At 35.6% G+C, this 26,901-nt stretch overlaps 1 protein-coding gene across 1 annotated transcript in view; it reads left to right on the forward strand.

Moving 5' to 3' along the window:
• The window catches only part of STPG2 (sperm tail PG-rich repeat containing 2), a gene marked incomplete at both ends in the record, with an annotated part of 198,585 nt that overhangs the window by 49,389 nt on the left and 122,295 nt on the right, over positions 1-26,901 (forward strand). The window contains 3 exons of the mRNA XM_083367062.1: positions 4,188-4,347; positions 8,110-8,273; positions 10,030-10,119. Coding sequence (XP_083223188.1) covers positions 4,188-4,347; positions 8,110-8,273; positions 10,030-10,119 — 414 coding nt within the window. The remainder of the gene's footprint in view (positions 1-4,187; positions 4,348-8,109; positions 8,274-10,029; positions 10,120-26,901) is intronic.

The raw sequence follows: 26,901 nt of genomic DNA on the forward strand, positions 1-26,901 counted from the left end.
AACCTAAACCTGAACACATTTTTTCTTATATAATTTGATTGATTGCCACAATATGCTTCAGTCTCATAGCTACATAGCACACAATTTACCATATTTAGCTGATTCCAATCTTTTAGAATTTAATTACCTTAGTTTTGTCGGTATAGCATAGGTTTACCTCTTTTATTGAAGCACAGGATACATTTCAGCCTTGAGTTAAGTAAAGTTTATATGCCAGTTATATAAATGAATACTGTCACTTGAAAACTTTGCTATGTTGTGAAGTAGAAGGCATGTTTTAAACAATAATCAACCAAGCCTTGAAAACTGTCCACTAAAATTCTTTTTACATTCAAAGGTCTCTTATTACCTTAATACAACCTAATCTGCCAGAGCTCCAAAACTGCCAGAGACTACTTTCTTGCAGAACTCCTTGTGAGAGCAACTGTCTAGAACAGTTTTGGGTGATCTCAGTTGCTCTCCTTGTCTTTATTCTAACACGGTCATGACTCCACTTTTTGCAGAATCATCTTCAATCTGCAGTTTATTCTTGACTTCCTTCCTTCCTTCCTTCCTTCCTTCCTTCCTTCCTTCCTTCCTTCCTTCCTTCCTTCCTTCCTTCCTTCCTTCCTTCCTTCCTTCCCTACCTACCTACCTACCTACCTACCTACATTTGTATGCAGCTCAGTCTTTCAGATTTACAGTGAACTGGCAGTGTAAAATGATTAAATGTTTACAGTAATTCAACTCCATTCAATTTCATGATAACACAGAGTAGAGGTCTCCAACCTTTTGGGCACCAGGGACTGGTTCCATGGAGAAATGTTTTTCCATGGACTGGAGGGTGCATGGTTTTGTGTGCTGCCTGCATCCCATGAATGGGGTTTTGCTTGTTTGTGCGGCCTGGTTGCTGGCATGCCGTGGTCCAGTACTGGTCCACAGACTGGGGGTTGGCGACCCCTAATGTAGAATACCAAATAATCAACAGGCAAGAAAATCTGGTTCCATATGGTGCACTATTTTGGTTCTAATTCCCAATCGTCTTAGGTAGTCCAGAGGCAATGAAAGAAGATGTCAATCTAATAGCCTCTCTCTTATGGAGTATCACAAGGCTGGTCATTAACCCAGCTAGACAATCTATCAGCCTCTCAAGATGGGTCAAAGCTTTGGTGAATATGAATAATTTTCTTGGCACAATGCTGATTGAAATGGGCACAGTTGCCAAGCAGGAGCAACTTCTAAACATCCCTTCAAGAAGGAATTTACTACACTGAACAATGCAGCTAGCTGACAGTCTGCTGACACAATATGATATTAGGAAGGAGAAGCATTGGCATTTCGTCTCCATTATTGTTATAGTGAGCTCGAGCTTGTATTTATATTGTTAAGTTCGTTATTGGCCTTTTGCACTAACACGCCAAGTGTAATTTCTGGTATTTCATTTCCTGAAACTTTTTGATAAACCAGTGTGTGCATTTTAATGAAGCAATGTTTGGCGCAGAGAAAGAGATTGTTCAGATGGAATCTTGTTGAGAATCCGGTTACCACCAGTTTCCAGAAACTGCCTATCAGATTGCTGAGCATCAACCCCAGTGCGCTCTAGAGGTTCTCTAGGTCTGTTAGATATCTGAGCTGGACTTGCCTAATGTTTTCTTCTCAATATTTTGAGAGTTTGTCCACCTGTCTCTATTCTATACATGCATGATGCATCAATCTGATGAGAGCTTTTTTTAGCAAGCCTACTATACTCCACAATGAAGAGCTATTTTTTTGGCATCCAGCAAATGCAGAAGAACTGTAGCATATGATTGAATGAAGCTGATTTGGTGATTTATTTTTGACTTGAAATTTGCTGATTTAAGTTGTATTAAAAGTGATACAAGTAATAATAACAGTTTCCTTTATAAATGTTAACAATTACATTAAAATAGACATGTCAAACACGCAACATCACGTGGTGTCACGCAATGTGTCAGGACAGTTTTGCCAGCAATGGGGTGGGCGCAGCTTCCGCATGACGCATCCGGCCCGCGGGCCGGCAGTTTGATACCCCTGCATTAAAAGCTTCACTGGACAATGTAAGGAATAATCCTTCAGAGTTAGATCTCCCTGAAACTCTAGTGGCTGTTATATGTTTGGATGTTTCATCATTTAATTACCTTATAAATAAATAAAATTATTATTATTATTATTATTATTATTATTATTATTATTATTATTATTATTATTATTATTATTATTATCTGTTTTTCAGGGTATTCCAGGTCCCGGTAAATATAATATAAAAAGTGAATTTGGGAAGGCAGGTAGCATCATGAAAAGTGAAGCTCAGCATGTTCCTTTTCTTTCTCTTTCTGAGGTAAAAAGTACAGTTCTTTCTCATTTGCAACTTTTTTTTAATATCGTTGTTGGCCTCTGAGAAATTTGAAGAACAGTTTTATGGGATTTTGTTTGTAGAAGAAAGTCTGCAGTGGTTTATTTAATGTATTTGTAATTACAAATACATTAAATAGAACATAATGGCAGCAGACAGATTCTTTGAACAGAAGTTCCTATAGATTCTAATTATTCACTAGATTATTTATCAGATCCATAGTTAGATGTACATTAGATATACATCATATCCAAAAAGAGAATGCAGTTATATTCCATTACAAATTTTGGTCTCTTTCTCTCTCTTTTTTTTTTTCTCTCTCTCTCTCTGTCTCTTTGTTTCTCTCTCTCTCTCTCTGTCTCTTTGTTTCTCTCTCTCTCTGTTTCTCTCTCTCTCTGTTTCTCTCTCTGTTTCTCTCTCTCTCTCTCTCTCTCTCTCTCTGTCTCTCTCTCTGTCTCTGTCTCTGTCTCTCTCCCCCCCTCTGTCCAATTCCTAAGCATCGAGGATCATCAATTTTCTAATGATGAACTAACTGCTCTTATGGTAATGTTACACAAAAATGTAGTGTGCTTGCCAGAATTTTTAACAGTTTGTGCATGCATGGCACTGCACAGAGAATGGAAATGTCAATTCAAAATGTCAAAAGATTAAAGAATTATATATAAATAATGAGCAAATAACAAAGGAACAAGAATACAAACAGCCTATTTCATTACATATTCAATGGCAAAAAAAACCCCAATTCTGAAATAGCAGTGTAAGGCTCTCAAGCATTACTTAATTATCTTCTTCAGGGTGTTGTGTTTTCTTGGATTCAGGTACAAAAGAATCAGAACATTTTGTTGCTTATTCTTGGAAAGTAAATTATTTCCAAATTTGGCTTATGCATTGAATGGAGCAGGTTATAAAATATATTTGTTCGATATCATTTCATTTTACTGAACATGCACAGTCAACAAATGCCTCCTGGCATACCTCCAAAGTGTTTCTTATCTGTAGTTTGTAATCAAGCTAGGCTAAACAGACAGTGAACTCTGGATAGGAAATGTCATAATGAGATGAATATAGTTCTTAGCAGTGTTAGGTTTTACGACTTGAGTGTGAAGCCATCTGCAGTCACCAAACATCTTGGCACTTTAAAATTGCCTTAATTTTGCAGAGTCTTTGTTCAAACCTGTTTTAATATAACCACAGTTATGCAGGTGAGATGGGTGGTAAAGAAATTAGATAGATGATAGATAGATAGATAGATTTTAATCTCTTTTGCTGCAATGTAGATTTAATAATTCTTGTTATGCATCTAGCCCTGGTAGTTTAGGAGTGACTGAAATAGCAATACCGACAGGTTCTTGCTGCTTCCATCACAATGATAAAAACAGAAGTGGTTTTGCAGGATTGAAGTGCAAGCTATGTCCCAGTTGTCTGGTGTGTGTTTAGTGTCATAATTTAGACAGAAAAGAGGAGTGACTTGTATCACACTGTTGTAGTGCTGGCCCCCTAGCAGTGCTGGTCAAAATGGCTGGCCACGTCCTACAAAACATTGCATGAATTTATATAATATACTGTATCGTGCTTCTGAAAGCAACGTTTCTTGGCTACGTAGATGAATTATTTGCAAACAGGCCATCATGTGACTTACAACCTCACTTCTGCCATGGTCATTAAGCAAATCAGCCATAGTTATGTGATTACGTGATTATGAGTTGCAGTTTTACTGCCAGCTTCTCCATTGACTCTGCTTTGCTTTTACACCAAAATAGACCTCTCTTTACTCTAACTATATGAGCAAGTTGCCTGCTATTTCTTTACTTCTATTCTCTTGCATTTTTCTTAGAGATTTGCCCCTGTGAAATCTTATACTCCAGCTCCTGGCACATACGATGAAACACGCTCTGCTCTTGAATGTTTGAGAAGACCATGTAGGTCAAAAAGCATCCCATTTGGCCATACCTCAGTTCGATTCACCGAAGATACCAGATTGCAAACATCACCAGGTATATCAGTATATCTTCATCCTCTAATCTGCCAGAAAGGAACCCTGTAGAGTTGACTGGGCCTCTGGCATCTTTACCCTTTACCCTCAGTTATCCCTTCAGTCTATTGCCCATGTTTGGGGTTCATAGGTCTTGTAAAGTGATTTTGGTTTTTGGACTGTTTCTGTTGGTTCATAAACCTTTGCTTTGACACTGGTAAAATATCAGTTATCCAAATTTTCTTTCAAAAGGAATATGTTTAAAATTCAGTATGAAATATGATAAATAGGATCTCATAAAGTGAATCTTTTCAGTTATACAGTAGATGTGCAACCTAGTCTTATGCCTTCAGGATAGAAAAAGATGACAAATATCAAATGAGCAGCTCAGTTTAACAGCCACAACAACACAATCATATTGTGTTCACTATAATTTTAGACAATGAAGGTCCCATGCATCTTCAGTAATCCAAATTTCCAACTCTAGCTTTGCTTTCATTTATAGAATTATTCTCAAACAATAAAGAAGTGACAAAATAATTGCATAATTTAATTTACCAGTTTTTATTCATGCTGATATTAGGAAGAGATCAAAAGAAACACAGTCCTTTAGAGATTGTATTTATTTTATAATGCTACTTGCATATTAGGAATACCTTGTGAAGTTGACTGATTTTATAATTCTAAGTCTCATTGTAATATTTAATTTGCATTGGCTTTGGGGAATTATTTATTTCCTCATTACCTGAATAATAGTTACTAAATAATAGTTTTCAGTCTCTTTCTTTCTTCCCAATACTTCAGGGCTCTTACAGTATTAGGCATATGCTACTACATTAGGCTGCTAGGTCAAACATGACTTCCTGAATGTCAGTTAACTTTCTTGTCATTTAATCCTTTTCTGATTTCAAAGTTGAATTTCTCTTTAGCTTGCTTGTTACTACTTCTCAAGGGTCAGATTTTAGTAATTAACCTCCATCTGCTTCTCTCCACATTTTAGTTTTTGTAACACATGGTGAAACGGATGCAACCACTGGGTGCATTTTCCCTTTGGGAAATTAAAAGCAAAATTGGAGGTTGTATACTTTGCTATGGGAGTCTGCCTGTTTTAGCTGTGTTCTCTTTTTATATCTGTAAAAATGATGCTATAAAATTCTTTAATGCTCTCTCAATCAAAGGAAGTTTTATTCTGAATATCTCATCGTGAAAGAAATTGACAATATTTAGGATGTTCTCAACTTGTAACCATTTGTTCCAAGTTACAATGGCTCTGAAAAAAAGTGAGTTACAACCAGTCCTTGCACTTATAACTGTCAGAATATCCACAAGGTCATGTGATCAAAATTTGGATGCTTGGCAATTGGAAATTCTGGTCCCAATTGTGGTTGTAAGTCAAGGACTAATACTGTATATAATGTATAGAATAAAATATGTATATATTGAATGTATAGAATGTATAACATTCTACTCTGCAAGATAAGTTGTTGTTGTTAGCTGCGAAGTCGTGTCCGACCCATCGCGACCCTATGGACAACATTCCTCCAGGCCTTCCTGTCCTCTACCATCTTCTGGAGTCCATTTAAGCTCACGCCTACTGCTTCAGTGACTCCATCCAGCCACCTCATTCTCTGTCGTCCCCTTCTTCTATTGCCCTCGATCTTTCCCAGCATTAGGCTCTTCTCCAGTGAGTCCTTCCTTCTCATTAGGTGGCCAAAGTACTTGAGTTTTAGCTTCAGGATCTGGCCTTCTAAAGAGCAGTCAGGATTGATCTCCTCTAGGACTGACCGGTTTGATCGCCTTGCAGTCCAAGGGACCCGCAGGAGTCTTCTCCAGCACCACAGTTCAAAGGCCTCAATTCTTTGGCGCTCAGCCTTTCTTATGGTCCAACTTTCACTGCCATACATTGCAACTGGGAAGACCATAGCCTTGACTATACGCACTTTTGTTGACAGGGTGATGTCTCTGCTTTTTAGTGTGCTGTCTAGAATGCCATGGCTGAAAATATCTGAAAATATGCGACTTTATTTTATATACTTGCTGCAACTGTCAATGTCACATCTTCATACTCTTTCATCTCTGACAAGGTCACCATAGTTGGTAGTCTGAAAGAGCTATTTATCCTTGTGTTGCAGATCATGCTAGTTATCCTAACATTGTAGAGGTCATCAGCATCATGACAGTCACTCCTAAGACAAATAGTACCTATTAATATTATTCTCAAGAGTGCTGTATTTTTTAAAGGAAGAAAGCACTGAGAGGCTTGTATAGTTAATCAACTACTGAATACGCTAGCTATAGATATTTGGGAAATATTATCCCATGAATAAGCATTCCTTCCATTGATTTTGCGGAAGTCCAAATTTTATCAGATTCTATTTTCCGAATCAAATGTTCATTGTAGAAATGTTTGACTGTAAGCAAATGTAAATGAAATTTATCATTAAAGGACACAATGACCTTCCTTCATTTATTTACCTTGAAAACAGCTACTGATATATTGTCCTTTCTACATTTGTTTTTCTTGCTGCTCTCCTTCTGGATCCTTGAGTATATATATACCTTTGCTTATATCCTCTAATCCACAAGAGGTCTGTCATTTATCTTTAACATAAACCTTTTCTTTTCTTTTGCTGAACACAGCCTTTATTGTAACTTTGGAGGAATTTAAATAAGGAATTTCCTGCCTGATGAAGTTGTGTATCGCTGATTCCAAATAGTTACAGAGTTTTCTGCATGAGTATTTTCATATTTTGATTTATATTGTTGAAGTCAAGTTGGTGTTCAAGGTCTCTGCAGATGGTTTCACAAGCACACCTTATCAGATCCAAATCTGTTAAGCTTCAGCTATTTTGTGACAGTGTAAGCTTTCCCCTGCCATAGTAGTAAAACATAAGATGAGAAAGTAATTTGATCTAGTCTTTTTCCAGTTTATATTGTGCCTAGAATTAATATTTCGATAATCTTTTTTGGTGATTGGTTCAGTTTTAATACTGAAGTTGATATAAAGTTCTTTATTAATAGGGTTCTGTGGTTCAGAGCAATCTATATAGAATGGGTTCCTTATCGATATTCAAGTGAGCATTATTGTAATTTAAAATAGGTGGCACATCATAAAATTGCTTCAAATTATAATTTAAATTACTATAAAAACTAACCACAATTTGTACATTAATTTTTATTTGGACCAATATTGTTGTACATCATCCAGAATCACTTTTGGTGAGATGGGCAACTATATAAATTAGATAAATAAATAAATATTCAGAAAAAACCTCTTTATTTGTCAGTATATATGATATTAATATGAAATATATTTACTTAAGAAAAATAAAAGGGTGCAGTTATTATATTTGATAGGTTTTTAAAGGAACAAACCTATGAATTATACAATTTATTCCATATACATTAGGGAACTCTATACTTAAAATTATAAAAATGAAGTAACCTGGTTCTGTTCAAATCAAGAAACTCTTATGTCAGAAACTTGAGTGATATTACTGTAGCTGTACCTTTGTCAGCTACCCGGAGTCATATTTGTGAGAGGAGTGGCCATTTAAATAGATTTAAATAAATACCTAAGGCTACAGCTCATTTCTTGGCTCCCATCATTGCATTCTGATCCACAATTAGCTAATCTTAATTCTAGTTGATTTAAGCTTATTTGACTGAAATTGAATTATATTTATAGGTTTCAGAAATAAGGGTAAATGTGTATACATATCATTTTATTTTGCTTAAGATTTCAGTTCAAATGAAGCTGCTTAATTTCATTGTGCACTTGCAGGTCCTGCATTTTATAATATCTGCAATTACAGAATTGCAACACCCAACTTTAAAAATGTTCTCACAGAGACAAAAAAGAAAGGAGCATTTGGATCTACAGTTCCTCGATTGTTATATTTAGTTGAGAGGGAAGCTTTTGCTACACCTGGACCAGCTGATTATCAGGTAACTCTCTTCATGAAGAATCGGCAGATCAACCATGATTTAACTACGATAGCCATATGAAAGTCCTACATTTAAAATCTCTACACAATTGAATGCCAGATACTATTGCCTTCTTAATGTTCTAATTTCTAATAAGAATTATGGATTATTAGGCCACTCATATGGTCCAATATGGGCTTTGTTCATGTTCCTCTACAAAGAAGCAGACACATATGGGTTCTTCTGAGTCCTGAATAAAGAAATGCAGATTCATTGTTTTGTTCTCATTGTCTTCATTGACAATGGTGGTGGTGCAGTGGTTAGAACACAGTATGGCAGGCTAACTCTGCCCCAGTCTTGAGTTTTGTCTCGAGACCCTCAAGATTGGCTCAGCCTTTTATCCTTGCGAGGTCAGTAAAATGAGGACCCAGATTGTTGGAGGCAATATGCTGACATTGTAAAGCTCCCAGACTGCTATAAAGCACTATGGTGCAGTATATAGGTCTAAGTGCTATTGCTATTTAGGAATTAGTTTATCTTTCTTCTCAACTAATTGTTTTTAATCTTACCCTTCTCTGACCCAAGTACTCTTCCTCTCTCTCCTCATCACAGATTTGTAAAGACATCTGTGAATCCCCACTGAATTCATTGTAATTTATCTGGAAGTTTTTGAGCAGCTTTTACACAAAGCTAGAAAAGTTTAGAACTTGTATATACTGTAGATGTATTGTGTGATATTTTAAGAATGAGTAAAGACATTGTCCATAAAACCTTATGCTGCAGGGAACCCACAGTTTGTACCTACACAGAAAGCAGTATCTATACTTTGAAAATTCCTAACATTTTAACCCTTGAGAATCATATCCCTCTTCAAAAATGTATTTGTGGGTGGTATAGTTTGCCGTTCTTAAGCAATGTCTTTTTTAATTAGCATAGAAACTCTTATCTTTCACACACACACTCCCATATTATCAAACATATTAAGGATGACAACCTAGGTGTCCATTAACATTCGCTGATGACTTAATTTAATAGAATTATAATCATGTGGAAGATGAAATGAAAACAAATTACCAAATATATTAGTCCTAGAGACAATTTTCTTCAGAATATTTCAGATGCAAATATTTTCCCTTTAGATTCTAATCAAACTGAAGAGCTAATATTACATTATAGATAAATTTAGAAACGAGTCTCTTGATAGCAGAAATGAGAAATGGGTAGGAAGTACTGTGAAGATAGGAACAAAAGACATAAAATAGTATAAGTCTGTCCTTAAAAATTACCTAGAGCAAACTAAATATATATAAATAACACACAACACTCCTCTGGTTATATAAACATTCCCCAAGCAGGTAAAACATACATAAGGAATATCATATAATTATCAGAAATAATATTATACGTATTCCTTTTTATATATATAACAAGCCTTTATATTGCCTTATGCTAAGGTATAGATGAATACTATATCTTTTAGTTTTATGTAGAAACTTCCTTTCATTTAGTCAAACGTAACTTAAATCAGAAGTAACTTAGAAACTTTGGTAAGAGGAAATCAATGAATGTATTACTGTGGGGAGAGAACATCCTCTCGTATACAATATGCTAGTTTTGATGGAATTAATATGTGTAGGGATTTTATAGATTTTATTGAACAGCACAATATTTATACAAATGAATTTACAATAAAATCTATTTGATAAAAAGTAAAAACTGCGCTGGATTATAAAAGCACAACTGGACTTCAAAGTATTGTTATGTATTCAAATTTCAGATGAAACAAGCTGTGGAACAATCACATAAGAAGAAAAAAGAATTATCTGTTTTTGTATCAACAATTGAGAGAATTCCAGCAATCCACTCAGTAAGTTATCTTCAGACTGAGTTTCTTGCCCTAATAGTGCAGGGAATTAAAAAAATGGAGTAAGAGGTAAAGTTGCAAGTCATATACTTCAAAAGTGTGACTCCACTGAAGTCAATATTTATGTGAAACAGGACATTTTCGCAAGTGTTTAATACAGATTGAAGATAAAATGCTATTAAAATGTGAACATATTTTATATATATGAGTAGCCTATAAAACAATGTGTTTTTATGAACCTGGTAAACATTAAGTAGTTAAAATTATTGTGACATACACATCTAGCATATTTCTTCAGCTAAGAGCTGAAGTGTTAATTAGATAAACATCTGCTTTCCCAATGGTATACAATCATGAGACAGGTGTTTAATTGAGGCTAGTTAAGAAGAGTGTTAATTACACTTTGCATCTTAGTTCTCATCCTAACTTGGATTGAAAGGCAACAATTTATCTCTTGTGCATTTATTCAAACATGGAATTATAAAATGTAACATTAGTAACTGATTATAGGTAGTCCTCAACTTACGACCACAATTGAGCCCCCAAACTCCAATGCTAAGCAAGACAGTTATTAAGTTAGCTTTGCTCCATTTTACAACCTCTCTTGCCACAGTTGTTAAGTGAATCACTGCAGTTAAACTGGTAACATAATTGTTAAGTGAATCTGGCTTCCCCATTGACTTTGCTTGTCAGAAAGTCACAAAAGGAATAATAATAATAATAATAATAATAATAATAATAATAATAATAATAATAATAATAATGATGATGATGATGATGATGATGATGATGATGATGATGATGATAATAATAATAATAATATAATAATAATAATAATAATAATGATGATGATGATGATGATGTTGGAAGGGACCTTGGAGGTCATCTACTCCAACCCCCTGCTAAGGCAGGAAACCCTATACCATTTCAGACAAATGGCTGTCCAGTCTCTTCTTAAAAACTTCCAGTGTTGGAGCATTCACCACTTCTGGAGGCAGGTTGTTCCACGCATCCATTGCTTGTTGTCCTGCTTTCAGGTGCTTTGGAGAATAGCTTGGCTCCCTCTTCTTTGTGGCAGCCCCTGAGATATTGGAACACTGCTATCATGTCACCCCTCACCCTTCTCTTCATTAAACTACACATACCCAATTCTAGCAACCGTTCCCTGTATGTTTTAGCCTCCAGTCCCCCAATCATCTTTGTTGCTCTTCTCTGTACTCTTTCTAGAGTCTCGACAACTTTTTTACATCGTGGTGACCAAAACTGGATGCAGTATTCCAGGTGTGGCCTTACCAAGGCATTGTAAAGTGGTATTAATACTTCCCGTGATCTTGATTCTATCCCTCTGTTAATGCAGCCTAGCACTGTGTTGGCTTTTTTGGCAGCTGCAGTACACTGCTGGCTCATATTTAAGTGATTGTCCACTAGGACTCCAAGATCTCTCTCACAGTTACTACTATCGAGCAAGGTACCACCTATACTATACCTGTGCATTTGATTTTTCCTGCCTAAATGTAGAAACTTACTTTTTTCACAATTGAATTTCATTTTGTTAGATAGTGCCCAGTGTTCGAGTCTGTCCAGATCCTCCTGTATCTTAAGCCTATCTTCTGGAGTATTGGCTATTCCTGCCAGCTTGGTGTCATCTGCAAATTTGATGAGTTCCCCATCTATCCCCTCATCCAAATCATTGATGAAGATGTTGAAGAGCACTGGGCCCACATGATCACATGAATCTGGGACATTGCAATCATCATAAGTACATATCAGTTGCCAAGTGTCTGAATTTTCATAATGTGATCATGGGGATGTTTTAACAGTCCTAAGTGTGAAAAATGGGCATAAGTCACTTTTTTTCAGTATCGTTGTAAGATTGAACAGTCACTAAATGAATGATTGTAACTCAAGGACTAGATGTATCTATAGGAACAATCGTCTAACAATATAGGAACAAAGATATTAATGGCCACTTTGACTTGTGGAGATAAGAGTTCTAGGACTGTTAACATCACATTTTTAAAGATAGAATATCAAAACTTGATAATCCCCATTCTGATAAATTTGTCAGCTTTTGAAATATGTAAATTTTGCTGCCCGTGTGTCTTGCTAGTTTTAAGGATGTGTATTTGAAAAATCAGCCATAAAACATGAATCTGTGAGGCCCCAAACCAAGAATGATACATGGCAATTCTTCAATGCTAAGTTCTTTATTGTTTCACACTTATAGATAAAATATTGCAAGACTTAAAACACCATTGTCTGCATCTAAAATATACTCTGTAAACTAGTAGGGAGGCACTGTCTCCACCCTCTTTCTCTCCCACACAATTTCTGAGCTGAGTTGCCTCTTCTCTGGAATGCATCACTTTCCTTCCTGGGGATTCACTTCTTCACTACATTCCATTACACAATCTTTTGACAAATCACCTAATTCAACAAGAACAATGACCTTGGATCCTTTATTAAATGGTTTTGCAAAAGCCAGGTTACTTTTTATAACAGGTAATCCACCATTCCATATAGTTTCTTTGGCATGCAGAATTTCCGACCTCCCCATGGCCTTCGCCATCCTGCCATCAGATTGCGTTTTATAAAAAAGTTGTGGACTAATATAGTGTTGTAGACCCTAACCCTTCATTTCCTTATCATGGGACCCAATCAGTCTTTTTTACTTTCAAAGCACAGATTAAAAGTTCTTTTCTGTTCAGTTCTTAATATCTAATTAATATTAATAACAAAATTAAATATGATTCAATCCATGTATGGATTTTCAAAATATTCAAGTTTTCTTCAAATACTTTGTTTTTTCTTGAAGCACATGGAAAAAACAAATTCTTAAGCTAGATAGACAGTAGATAGTATACTGTATAGTAGAAAAGATTTATTTAAAATTATATCATGAATGTCTTGCCCACTACTGGAACTTTGTATCTAATGGACAAATATTATATATTATTCTTGTAGAATTTTTTCAGATAATATGCTAAAAGGAAAAATTAAGATACAAGGAGATTTATAATGAAAACTAAGTACTAATTTTCTTTCCCCCCATTTCCTATTCTTTCTTTTCTTTCATCATTTAAAGCTCTCTAAGTAGTGTATATGTTAAAACAATGTATGCTAGGTACCATAATATAGTGTGTACTAAAATAATATAAGATATATGTTGTAATCTTAACAATATGTTCACAGACAGTTCTGGGTATAGTTTTCAGGTATTTGATTAAAAATTAAAGACTAAAGTATATCAGAATATTGAAAATCAGTGGAGCCAGTATTTTATTTCTTATTGAAGAAAAAACATGAACACTTAAACGTCACTTTCTTGGGCTTACACTTCATTCAGGTCATATTGCTGAAAAATAATATCCTTGAATTTATATTAATTAACAATATATATTAGTATCTGGCCTTATGCGATAAGTTATAACTTATGATGTTTTAATTGACTATAATGAATATTGATGTGATAGTGCATATAATAACATGCCAAAAAGGTAATATGTTGCACCTGACCTCCTATAGTTGTTTAATTAAAAATATAATTTAAACTAATTTTAAACTAATGTATAAAAAACATTAAAAAACCTGAATGCAGTGGAAATAGAAGCAAGCAGTATGTGCTGTCCCAAAATTAATTAAAGAAAATTGCTATATAAAATTCTTAAGATGGCAAAATAGAGTGCGAGTCCAGGAGTAATTATAAAGGGAGGAAATTTATCTGTAATTCTGATGTATATTTACTGTCAACGCTGCAAACATTGGATGTTTGCTCTGACAACTGATGAAAATGCAGCCATTTTCTTTTTTCCCTTTAAGATGCTTTTTCTTGTATTTAGAAATTAGGTGCAGAAGGGGAGGGGGGTTGGAATGAAAGCTTGAACTCAGCTAGCCATAATAATAACTCTATTTTGTGGGAACCCAAGGACAAACTGATAATGTTTTCGCAGGCTGAGGAGCTGGGGAAAAGGCCTGCGTTTTAGGCTAATTGGAGAATGTGATTTATGACAGCTTGTTGGGGGTGGGAATTGCACTTTGTTACTTTGTATCTGGGGGAAGGGAATTTAGTTTTTGGGTTCAACTATGTAGTGCCGATACTTTGTTTCCTGAATAAAATGTTCTCTGAGGAAGAATTTTTCCTTGAAGTTCTTTTAAGGGGTTTCATCTATTGGAACCATGACATTTACATTATTAATATTCATAGTAGAGTGTTTAAGCACCCTATTTGGATTAGAGAAACTATGTTCTTGGAAAGGGCTAGAGGAGGGATAGTCTTTTTTTCCTGTGATCCTCTAAAGGATAGAGCTTTACTACTGCTGTTAACAGAAAGATCCTGGAATTCCTCAGATCACACAAGAATATTTATTAATAAAGGCAAGGTAAGCAACAGGAATGTTGTAGCTCAGAAGTTCTCAAACTTTTCTTTACCATGGACCACAGACCATGGACCCAAGACTTAACTCAAGATTTAAATCATAACATTTCTTCAAGCCTTCACAAACTCTTTGTGATCACAGTGTGGTCCCCCCAGTGGTCCGTGGACTACAGGTTGAGAACTACTGTTGTAGCCAATTCCTTTAATTTTACAGTTACCTTATGTCCATGTCCTATTTGGAATTGTGTACTTTATCGATTATCTATGTGTACCTATTTTTGATATGAGTCAATAACAACCTTATGGTCCATGATTAAAATGGCAAGAGGGTACTTTTTATCATTTTTATCAGTTCTGCCAATGCGAGTGAAACTATGATTTTCTTACCTTTAGTGGGTAATGTAATGAAATTCTGTTCCTTCCCCAGGGTTGTGTGTCTTGCATATTTATCTGAATTGGCTGTACTCGATATTTTTAAAGTATTTATATAATAAATTAAAATAGTGGAGCAGGATGGTTGAAGATTGGTTTGATATTTGGATTCAAGAGCAACTTGAATTTAGGTCTCAGGGATTATTGTTTTACCTGCAATGTTTTCTCCCTTTTGTTCCCTGAATAAAAGATTATATGCAGCTTGCTGAATGGTGTACTACTCACATCCACTCACATTTGTCATGGTTTAAGCATCTGTTCACACAGTTGGAAACGAGCAAATTATACTGAGCACATGGGAATGGAACAGTATCTATATGCATATTTTAAAATCTTGTTCTACAGTATAGGAATCTTCCACATTAACTAACTACACTCCTCTGCACAACATTTGTACCCCCAAACAAGTACCCCATTTCTTAATGAGCACGATAGCATAACTTGATAATGTTATTTAAACAACATTTAGACACACTGTAATGAGAGTAATGTGAATGTTTTATATGTTATCTCTGCACACCCTTGGTGAATGTGGGGATTGTATGAAAAAGTTTGTTGTGGGTTCCAGTAGTTAGCCTAATGAAATATTTCTGATAAAATGTTTCTAGATAATTTTCATGAAAATCATAGTTTTGCTATCATAGAATGTGGTTTTACCAATTCAGACGTTTACAGGTTTGTTGAATCTGGTCAAGAATATTTTTTCTTCTGATTGCTAAAATTATTTATTTATTTATTTATTTATTTATTTATTTATTTATTTATTTATTTATTTATTTATTTATTATTGGGACTTATATGCCGCCCTATCTCCCGAAGGACTCAGGGCGGCTAACAACAATAACGTACAATGAATACAGAAGTTAAAATTAAAATTAAAGGCCCCTGTAGAATAAATAAAAATTAAAATTAAAATAAATTAAAAATTAGAGTTAAAAATTAAAAGCATAATTAAAATCCCTGTCAGTCTAGGTCAGCCAGGTGGGAAAGGAGTGTTTTGAGGCCGTGGCGAAAGGACTGGAGATCTGGGGCCATCCGAAGATCAGGGGGGAGCTGGTTCCATAGGGCTGGTGCTCCCACAGAGAAGGCTCTCCCCCTGGGGGTGGCTAGCCGACATTGTCTAGCCGACGGTACCCTGAGGAGGCCTTCTCTGTGTGAGCGTACTGGGCGATGGGAAGTCATTCCCGGCAGCAGATGGTCCTGTAAGTATCCTGGGCCTAAGCCATTAATACCAATCAAACAAAATGTATTTATGGTCCAAGACTAAACATACTAAAATTAGTATTTTTGCAAAAGATATCCTTAACTGAATCTCTTATTATTATTTATTTAAGATGCAATAATGACTAGATGGTCAAAAATCTAGGCATTTGGGCTTTCACAATAGCTTACAATGTTAACTGCTCAAATAACGAAACATGATTTTAAATCCAATTGTATTCACTAGTGGTATTTAACAAAACAACGTTAGATGTTTGCATGAAAACAACCTAACCTTTTAAAACTCACGTATACATTTGTAATCCTTTCATAATATATGTTTTAGTGTAAATTAATATTAAATTAATAGAAGTAAGATTTATTTATTTCAAACAAAAAATAATAATTTGCAAATTTCCCCTGAAGATTTTGAACCTCAGTACATCAAGAAAATGTCTCTCCCTAAAGGCATTTACATATGAAGATCAGTGCAAGTAGTTGTTATAAGTATATTTACTGATAGATGAATTGTTCAGTAATATTAATCTCTCTCATAACTGTATCTCTTCCTTCATCAAATCTAGGCCTGGATGTCTTCTGAAGTTGTATAAAATAATGAATGAATACATACTATTTTTATATTATAATGAGCTAATTAATTTTGAGCTGACTTTTAACTGTCACATTTAAGCAGCTTGGGATTTATATGCAACCATATTAATTACTCATTCTTTCTATTTGAGCAAACCACTCCTTGTATTTTTCCCGTTCAATCACAGCCATTTAGCAACCATTTACTTTTGATTCTAATTCTTCCATTTTACCATACCTACTTCTTAAGTTATCTTTTCTGCTTCATGTAACTTATTCTGTTATGCCCAACTTTCATATAACAGTGGTGGAAGCATACTCCTATACCTGGCTATTTTAAACACAACTACCTATTGTCTTTGATATATTATGACGGCGAGTAAAAATTAAGTCTCTCAATTTGAATGGTGATTATGTCAAAAAGTAATGTAATGTTGTAGTTTTGTAATGTGTATAATAAAAGTTCTGTATCTCCGAGTGTCTGTCATTGATAATCAAATGGATATTTATTTCCGAATTGCCCTCGTAATTTTCTTATTAGAAATATTTTGCTACTGTTTGAAGCAGCTTCTTCCATACCCTCATTTGTTCTTTTTGTCTTACATTATTTGATTCCAATTAGAAAATTTTATGGTCTTTTATTGCTTTTTTGTACAAGACTCATATTCTTGCAATCATTCTATTTTGCTGTAGTTCACTTCTTAGTTTTCCTTCCACATCAAATTTTCCCCCCAGTACCCATGTTTGGTACTAGCAAATAATGGTCTGTCCTACGTTCAGAATTTTTCATTGCCCGTGATTTTTTCACTAATCCTTTCAGCCTTTCATCATAAAAAAATCATTCATGTTCCATGTGCATGCCTGAAAAGACTATGATTAAATTATATATTTGAAATTGACTCCCCCCACCAAGCAGACACTCAACAAAGAATCATAGCATTGATTCAGTTTCACATTTTCTGATAGCTGTTTCTGTCCCATCTCATTCTCAACCACTCATGTTGACTAGTATAATACATTTATCTTCTGGATCATATTAAGTTAGAATGCCCCCAAACTGTCTTCATTTTACCATTTTTTTCCTATTCACTAGAGCAGGGGTGTCAAACTGCCGGCCTGTGGGCTGGATGTGTCATGAAGAAACCGCGCCTACCCCATTGCCGGCAATGGAGAAAAAGCTCCGATACGTCGCGTGACATCACATGACATTGTGAGTTTGACATGTCTGCACTAGAGTATAACATACAACTGTAACCAAGCAATGGATTCCCTGTTTCATGTAAACCCAGAACAACATAGATGGTATAATATGTACTTTTAAATGAGTGGCCCCATGGTAAGATAGGTAGATATTACTACTACTAATATAATGGTGATGATGATGATGATGATAATGGTGATGATGATGATGATGATAATAATAATAATAATAATAATAATAATAATAATAATAATGCACAACAAAAAACAAATTTAAATATGGCGTGGATTGATTACAAGAAAGCATTTGACTCATTACCCCACAGCTGGATTAATGCGTGTTTGGAAAATTTTGGAATCAGCAAAAACAACTGTACATTTTTGAAAGCAAATATGCAAAAATGGAAAACAGTTCTAACAGCAAATGAGGAGAACATTGGTGAAATCAACATCAGACGAGGAATCTTCCAAGGGGACTCACTTTCACCACTACTGTTCAACATCGCATTAATTCCATTGACAATAATATTACAAAACACAAAACTGGGATACCACATCTCAAGCCAGCATGGCAAGATAAACCATCTACTATACATGGATGACTTAAAACTGTATGCAAAAAGCCACACTGAACTTGAATCAATACTCAACACAGTTCAACTGTTTAGCAGCGACATCAGAATGTACTTTGGACTTGGAAAGTGTGCTATGTTATCCATGCAGCGAGGAAAAATGGGAAAAATAGAAGGAATAGAACTGGGAAATGGACGTATTATGAAAGCACTAGCAAAGGATGACAATTACAAATACCTAGGCATATTGGAAGCAGATAACATCTTGAATGGAAAAGTCAAAGAGTCAACACAAAAGGAATACATCAGGAGAATCCACAAAATACTAAAATCAAAGTTGAATGCTGGAAATATAATTAAATACATTAATACATGGGCAGTCCCAGTGATACGCTACCCAGCTGGAATTATCAACTAGACTTTGGCTGAATTGGAACATCTAAACCCAAAAACACGTAAACTTTTGAATATGCATCACAGTCTACATCCATGAAGTGACATTGACAGGTTGTACCTGCCAAGAAGAATAGGGGGCAGAGGGCTACTGCAAATTCACCAAACTGTAGAAGAAGAAAAATGAAGTTTGAATGACTATGTAAATCAAAGTACAGAAAAATTGCTGCAGGCTGTAAAAACAGAGAGCATTATAAAAATAACAGAAACAAAGGCAGAATATAAGGAAAAATGGCTGGATGATAGATTAAATAGATGGAAAACCAAAGCTTTGCATGGACAGCATTTGAAAAATACTGAAGGAAAATGTAATAACAACTTGACATGGGCAAGGCTTAAGATGGGAACCATCAAGAAAGAAAAGGAAGGCTTAATACTGGCTGCTCAAGAACAAGCACTACAAACTAATGCCATGAAAGCGAAGATACAAAAATCTACTGACAATCCAAATTGCCGACTTTGCAATGATAAAGTTGAAACTGTTTCACACTTAATATGTGAGTGCAGCAAAATTGTGCAGACTGATTACAAAGCTAGACATGACCGAGTTGCTAAACTAATCCACTGGGCATTGTGTAAAAAATATGACTTGCCTGTGTCCGAAAACTAGTGGGAACATAGGGCGGAAAAAGTTGTTGAGAATGAGAGGATGAAGATCTTGTGGGATTTCCGAATACAGACAGATCACCTTTTGGAACACAACACGCCAGTTATTGCAGTCATAGAGAACTGAAGTGTACAGTTGATTGATATCGTTGTACAAGGATATGCCAGAGTCGAAGAAAAAAAAACTGGAAAAAATTATGAAATACCGCAACCTGGCCATTGAAACTGCACGATTATGGATAAAACGTGTAACAGGGAACTATGTCCAAAAACTTGGCAAAATACATCAAGAAATTGCAGCTTCCTGCAATAACTCCAGCAAAGCTACAAAAAACCGCGCTACTCATAACATCTTACATTTTAAGGAGATACCTGGTTGATACCTAGGATGCTGGCAGCAACCCGTGTCAACCATTAGTGCCAGTCAGTTTGAGTGTTCAGTTGACTGAGTTTCATGTTTTATGAATACAAGTTTTATAATAATAATAATAATTTCTTTCATTCATAATTCACCTACATACATGCAGTCAGTAGATATTCATTGACTCCATCTAAGAAGAATAGCTTATCTTTAATTAGATTTCTTACACCTTCCTTCCTCCCTTAGTTTCACAGTCTCACAATTTATCTCTTTTCTTTCCCTCCCTCAATTTCATTCATTAATTCAACTTCTAATCTACTTACTCATCTGACAGTCAAAGTTAAAACTTTTCTCCTTCCTTCCTTCCTTTTTTATAGCCACCCAACACAACTAACTGACTCTGGGCTGCTTACACTTCTTAATTGTAGAATGACTAAAACATTTTAAAACAATAAACAATGCCATTGTCATTGCCAGGTGGGCCTATAGATATTGACTTCCACCACTTATCATGTCTTTGGACAATTAAGGCTTTCACATGACACTTTTAGGAAGATAGAAAAGGTGATTGCTCAATTACCAGCCTTAATCACATCTATGTAGCAAGGAGCATTCCTGCTATTAAGGACAGTGCCGATCAGTTCTGGCACATTATTCTGTCTGTCACAAAAATAATCAAAGGCCATTTTTACGCAAGCTAGGATTTCTAATTTAAGAGATTCTCTTGTAAGCCATTATACTGTTAACTTCATCCCATCAACTAGCAGATCATACAGCATGCTGATACGCTCAAGATAATTTAACTAGGACAGTCAGCAGAAACTAGCAGACCTCATCCATGAGCATCAACTAGCAGCCCGAAGATAAAAAGTTTTCACAACACAGTTTCAGGTTCAACTACAGTTTCAATTGGAAAACTGTGAACACCTTAGACCAAGTCAAATCTATAAACACTACAAAATTCTGGGATCGGTATATCTGGACCCTGTTTTTAAAACAAGCCTTGATGACAGTGGGGAACTTAATTGTGAGACAGCTGCAAAACTCAGCTATCTCATTAGTTGTATCAACTTACCAAGTTCAACCAAAAATCACTAAGAATACTCACCTATGACTTTTATAACAGATAATGACTTGATGAAGGTAGTTCACTTTTTTATGACTGTTTAATTTTATTCGTTTTCAATTATCCCTGAAAGTGTAACAGTTTTATGTGTTGTTCCCTTTAAGAATGTTTCAACTTTTGATCTAAATGTCAATATAAAAACAGGAATCATCAATTTTGATCTTTATGCAAAAAAATTCAGCAACATTTACACTGAGGAATTGACATGTGCCTCTAGCAACCAGCTGCTTAAGCTTTGTGCATCTTGCTATTTAGAAAGTCAATTTATTTTTGCAAAACTTATGCACTCATATAAACGAATTTGAGACTGCTGCAAAATGAGACAAACTAATCAATTCAAACTCAGTAGTTGGCAGCTATTAATTGCCATTTACACACATTTAAATGCAAGACTTGTGATTGCTTTGATTCATAAAATGTTGAAGATGCTTTTTAATGTGAAAAGAAATCCTGATTTCATTTGGAATTAATGAATGATGTTCATTACTTTTTAAAAAGATAAAGTCAAATTTCTGAAGTATTCAGCAGACCAAGCAGCTCTGCTTATAAATATGAGATAGTAGCCATGTAGTATGTAATTTGTAATGGATTTATTGGCTTCAGAAAGGAGATGATTATTGAAACAGCTTCTATTAATGAGATGTTAATGGTTATTTTCTATAGGGCATTTTAAAAAGCATGTAGCTGCTTAATATATTTGTACTGAGAACTAAGTAATACAGCACCTTTCCTACTTACTTTACTGTTGGCCCAGAATTTGGGGGAAATGAAGGCTTATCTAAGTAAAGAAAACATATTGGAATGTAGTGATTTTATTTGCACAAAATAATGTAAAAGAGAATAGCAGTGCAGTGATTTTTTTTGCTCTGCCTCAGCTTCCTGCTGAACCCTCAGCAGCCTAGATGCCATTGATTCTGGATCATTCTGCCTGTTTCTGGGGATTTGGAATAGATGGCATGGGCTGCATTGAGGTTCTCTTTCATCCAGGGCTAGTTCCAGTCAAAATGTATGGGTGTGAGAGGAGAAAAGAAATTTTTCCCTTATGTCCTTGCATTTTGGGGGCGCCTTAATGTTTGGGGTTCTCTTCCTTCCTATGTAACTCCTACGAGACTACTTAGTGAGATCATACGTAGGCAAAGAGCTAGATATCCTCAGTATGCTAAATGGTATTCCACTTTGCATCTCAAACGTCGGCCTTCCAAATGATGCTGTTAAGTTTTTTTTCTCAGTGTCTAGATGGCAGAGAACGGGTGAAGGAAAACAGGTTCAGACCCAACTCTTGTAAGATTGAGTGGTTGTGGACTGCGAGACCCTAGGTTTGGGAATGTCCCATCTTTTGTGTTGAAGGGGTTGCATTGCAATTTGGGGGGTTGTCTGACTCACAACACCTACTGTAAGAGCAAGTGGTAGCCGTAGCTCAAACTCCATCTTATGCATCAGTTTAATGTGTTCCTGGATTGTTAGGCCTTGCTCATAGTCACTCATACGTTATTCAGCTTCTGTGCAGATTACTGTAGTGCAATCTTTGTGGGGCTGCCCTTGGTGACTACTTGGCAGCTTCAGAGAGTCTTTTAATATAGTATTATCAATCTTGTGTTCTTTTATAAATGCAATTCAGAAGGGAGAGCTGTATTCCTATGAGAATAAAACATACACCAAACAGCAAATATTAAGGCAAACAAATAATAAAAATTAAGGCAAGCTCTGACCTGCTAGATAGTAAGGAAGAGACTAAAAGGAAAAAGATAAAAAAGAAGGACTATGGCTATTGTTTTGCATATACAGTTAAGTGTATTGTTCATTGAAATCTAACTGTGACATAGCATAGCATATTTGGTTAGGTTTCCTACCCATCATCATCTTTTCTCCCCAGCATCAGTGGCAGAATATTGTGCTCACTTTGGAGCACAATTAACTATGATATCTACTGTAGAATTAGGCATGAATGTGTGACCATTTAATAGTTTTTGTGTATTGTTATTGACTAGACTGAATTAAACTGTTTGGTTTCTATTAATGAATCCTTAAAAATGGGACTAGCTTAGAAATGCTGACAAGACTCTTAATGTCATTATTTGGAAAAAAAATGATTGAGTATGATCGCTATAAATAGATGAAGCATTTTAGTCATTTGCCATTGAAAGTCATTTAATAATTCCATGCTGAGTCCCTTTCAACAAATTTAATGAAAACCAGCATGATATTCTGACAGTTTCTATTGGATTTTTCTGCCATTTTTGTATGCTCTGTGGCATGAGTGATTAATATAGCCTCTATTAAACTAGCATGCAAAGCTCTCCATCTTTCTTGCGTCTCCCAAACTGACAGACCTTTTAGATATTTTGTCCTCCAATTTCAAAAGGTGTATTCTTTTAATTTTTTTTCAATTGCCTGGGAAATGACATTGGTAAGTAAGATTTTTTTATTTTTGGAACTCTCTTCCCTATCTCTTCTAATAACAGTGCAATTTTTTTGGAGACCATTAGAGCAAGAAATAATGAGCTGATTTTCAACTTACTATGAAATTGTATTAATCAGAGGAGACCATTCTGAAATCCCCTTAGATAGCATGAGAGTAGCATAGCTCTACATCATGTCATAATTTATTGATCTCTTTGGATATGTGTTGGTGGCATTTTAAGCTGGACTGCTCCCACAATGAAATAATTTTGTTGTTTGCTTTTACTTTTCCAATACTGTGTTTATTATTATAACTGATATCAAACAAGTTATGTTGCTTAATAAATCAACAAGTATATATCAACTTGGACAGAATCTAAGATTATCACATGTGTTTTTATTATTGATGTAACTCTTTGTGCCTCTCGGGCTTCACACCAGGACACAACACTAAATCTTAGCTCTCAAAGTACTTAACCTGTTATTCAGCAATTGGTCTAACTTGTCAGAAGACTCTTAGACACGATTTAACTAGATTAGAATCTTTATTGAAGACAAGAGTGAAACCATGTATACACCAAACGATTTGACTTCTACAGTGCAAAAGAATTGAAATTTTATATACGCTTTGACTTAATGGATACTGGATGGTTCTATTGATTTCTTGGAAGGCAGCTGATCTATATTTATGTAATGGCTCCCTGGAGCCCAGGAATCACTGTTTATTGCTTTGTCAGGTTCAGTCCTTATATCACCTCTGAAAAACCATTTGAAAAAACAGAGGACCCATTGAGTGATGTGCCAATGCAGCAGAACAGGTATAATAGGAGATTGGATGCCATTGATGCAGATACTGAAACAACTGGGTCTGTGTGTATAGGATACTTTGAATCCCAAAGTATGTAGATATGAACTGATGGCTTCCTTCTCCAATTTCCCACCAAAATTATTTTGCAAAGTTTATTTTCACTTTTTTTGAAATTCTGCAGCATAGTTTGCCTCAGGTGGAATTTTGTGAAATCATTAGATTATGTTCTTATTAAAAAACCTTTAGCTTGCTTTGAATCCCTACTGGTGTTGCAAGTGCAGTTTTCTGCCTTACAACTCTAAATATTGTAATAGATGTCATTACTGCTTCACAGTAAATATTATGATAGAAAGTTAACAAAAAAATAGTAAGAAACTCTGGTTTTTGTAATCTTCACAACAAAGGACCAATGTAAAGTAGTGACTGAGGTATTGAACTAAAACTTGGAGTCCAGGTTCAGTATACCATCTGACTACAGCAGATCTCACTCTTATCATTTTGAAGATTCAGATGAACATAATTCTGAGGATATTTGTTGTAGGATTAATATTGAGGAAGACTCTCATTTATATTACTCACATAGAGAACTGTGGATATACGAATGTCAATGTTATAAGATTCCAGAGACCACAAGTACAGACTGGGCGAAACCTGGCTTAAAAACAGTAACTTTGAGAGGGACCTTGGAGTCCTAGTGGACGATCACTTGACTATGAGCCAGCATTGTGCAGCAGCAACAAAAACAGCTAATACAATCCTGGGTTGCATAAACAGAGGCATAGAATCAAGATCACGCGAAGTATTAGTACCACTTTATAAAACCCTAGTAAGACCCTACCTGGAATACTGCAGCCAATTTTGGTCACCATATCACAAAAAAAAAGATGTTGAGAGTTTGGAAAAATTCAGAGAAGAGCAACTAAGATGATCAAAGGCCTGGAGACTAAAACATACGAAGGACTTTGGTTCGGCTAGTCTGAAGAAAAGAAGAAATAGGGGAGACAACATAGCAGTATTCCAGTTTCTGAGGGGCTGCCACAAAGAAGAGGGGGTCACTTTGTTCACCAGAGCACCAGAGGAAAGGACAAGAAACAATGGTTGGAAACTGACCAAAGAAAGAAGCAACCTGGAATTAAGGAGACACTTCCTGACAATGAGGACAATCAACCAGTGGAACAGCTTGCCTCCAGAAATCGTGGGTGCTCCATCACTGGAGATTTTTAAGAAGAGACTAGACAATCACCTGTCTGAGATGATATAGGTTCTCCTGCTTGAGCAGAGGGCTGGACTAGAAGACATCCAAGGTCCCTTGCAGATTCTATTCTATTCTATTCTATTCTATTCTATTCTATTCTATTCTATTCTATTCTATTCTATTCTATTCTATTCTATTCTATTCTATTCTATTCTATTCTATTCTATTCTATTCTATTCTATTCTATTCTATTCTATTCTATTCTACCCTACCCTACCCTACCCTACCCTACCCTACCCTACCCTACCCTACCCTACCCTACCCTACCCTACTGATTGCATGTGCTCCTTAGGCTTTTCTTGTAGCCTAAAACAGCTTGTGAGAAGTTGATCCCACTTTTCCCCGGTGTAGAGGATTGGCTTGATTGAGGAATAAACTGCTAATAGCAGTGAGGAAGCAGTGATCCTTATTTTTTTATTTTTTATTTTATTTAGATTTATATACTGCCCCTCTCCAAGGACTCGGAGCAGTGTACAGGGCAATTAAAATGCTATAAACAACACACAGTGTATAAAAATTAAAATAAGATTAAATCAAACTAGCCCTAAACAATAAATACATTCTAAAATTTAAAATTTTTAAAATTTAAACTCTAAAACCCCAATCCCTCAGTCCAGGCCAGCCTGTTCAAACAACCAAGTCTTCAGGTCACGGCGAAACAAGTGAAGGTCGGGATATGTTATATATTGTTATAAAAGGTAAAGACACTAGTACTGGAAACCAGGTTTTCAGGAGAGCAATCTCTGAGAAGAAAGCTCCTCTTCCCTCTAAGTGACCCTTTAGAGGCCCGTTGCCTCATCTGCATCTTCAGTTTTGGCCTTCCTATCCACATTATGCAGACCCAGCCTTTGTGTGTCATTGCTTCTATCTCCTCAGGCCTCAAAATCTCGCCAAGTTAAATTTAGCCCTTGTGTATTAAAATGCAGGAGAGGTGCTCAGATAAATATCGCTGGCACTATATCAGTCTTTACTTCTAGTTCATCAAGTATTTTCCTTTCCCCCTGTGGTAGACAGAACTATATTGTACACCTTAGAGTATTACGTTCAAGAGGGATGTCCTTTGGGTGAAATAAATGCTAACTTGTCCATTAATAAGCAATTGTTCCCATAGTTGCTTATAATGATGGATGTGTTGCACCGACCTCTGACTACTGATTTAAGGAGCGTTGACTGGCATCAGGGGAAATCCCCTCGTTGTTCCAGATTTCAGGCGACATAAATCAAAACAGTCAGATGTCATTAAATGCTCTCAATACCAAGAAGTTTAGCTGTAGGCAACAATGAATGGTTCTACAGAGGCCGCTATTATATATCCCAAGGAGTTGTCATCTGACAGCTTTTACTGTTTGTGCCTTGCTTTTTGATAAATTGTTGGCTCTTGATAAAAACTAATTTTCAGATATTTC

The sequence above is a fragment of the Vipera ursinii genome, assembly GCF_947247035.1.
Source record: "Vipera ursinii genome assembly, chromosome: 7".
NCBI lineage: Eukaryota > Metazoa > Chordata > Lepidosauria > Squamata > Viperidae > Vipera > Vipera ursinii.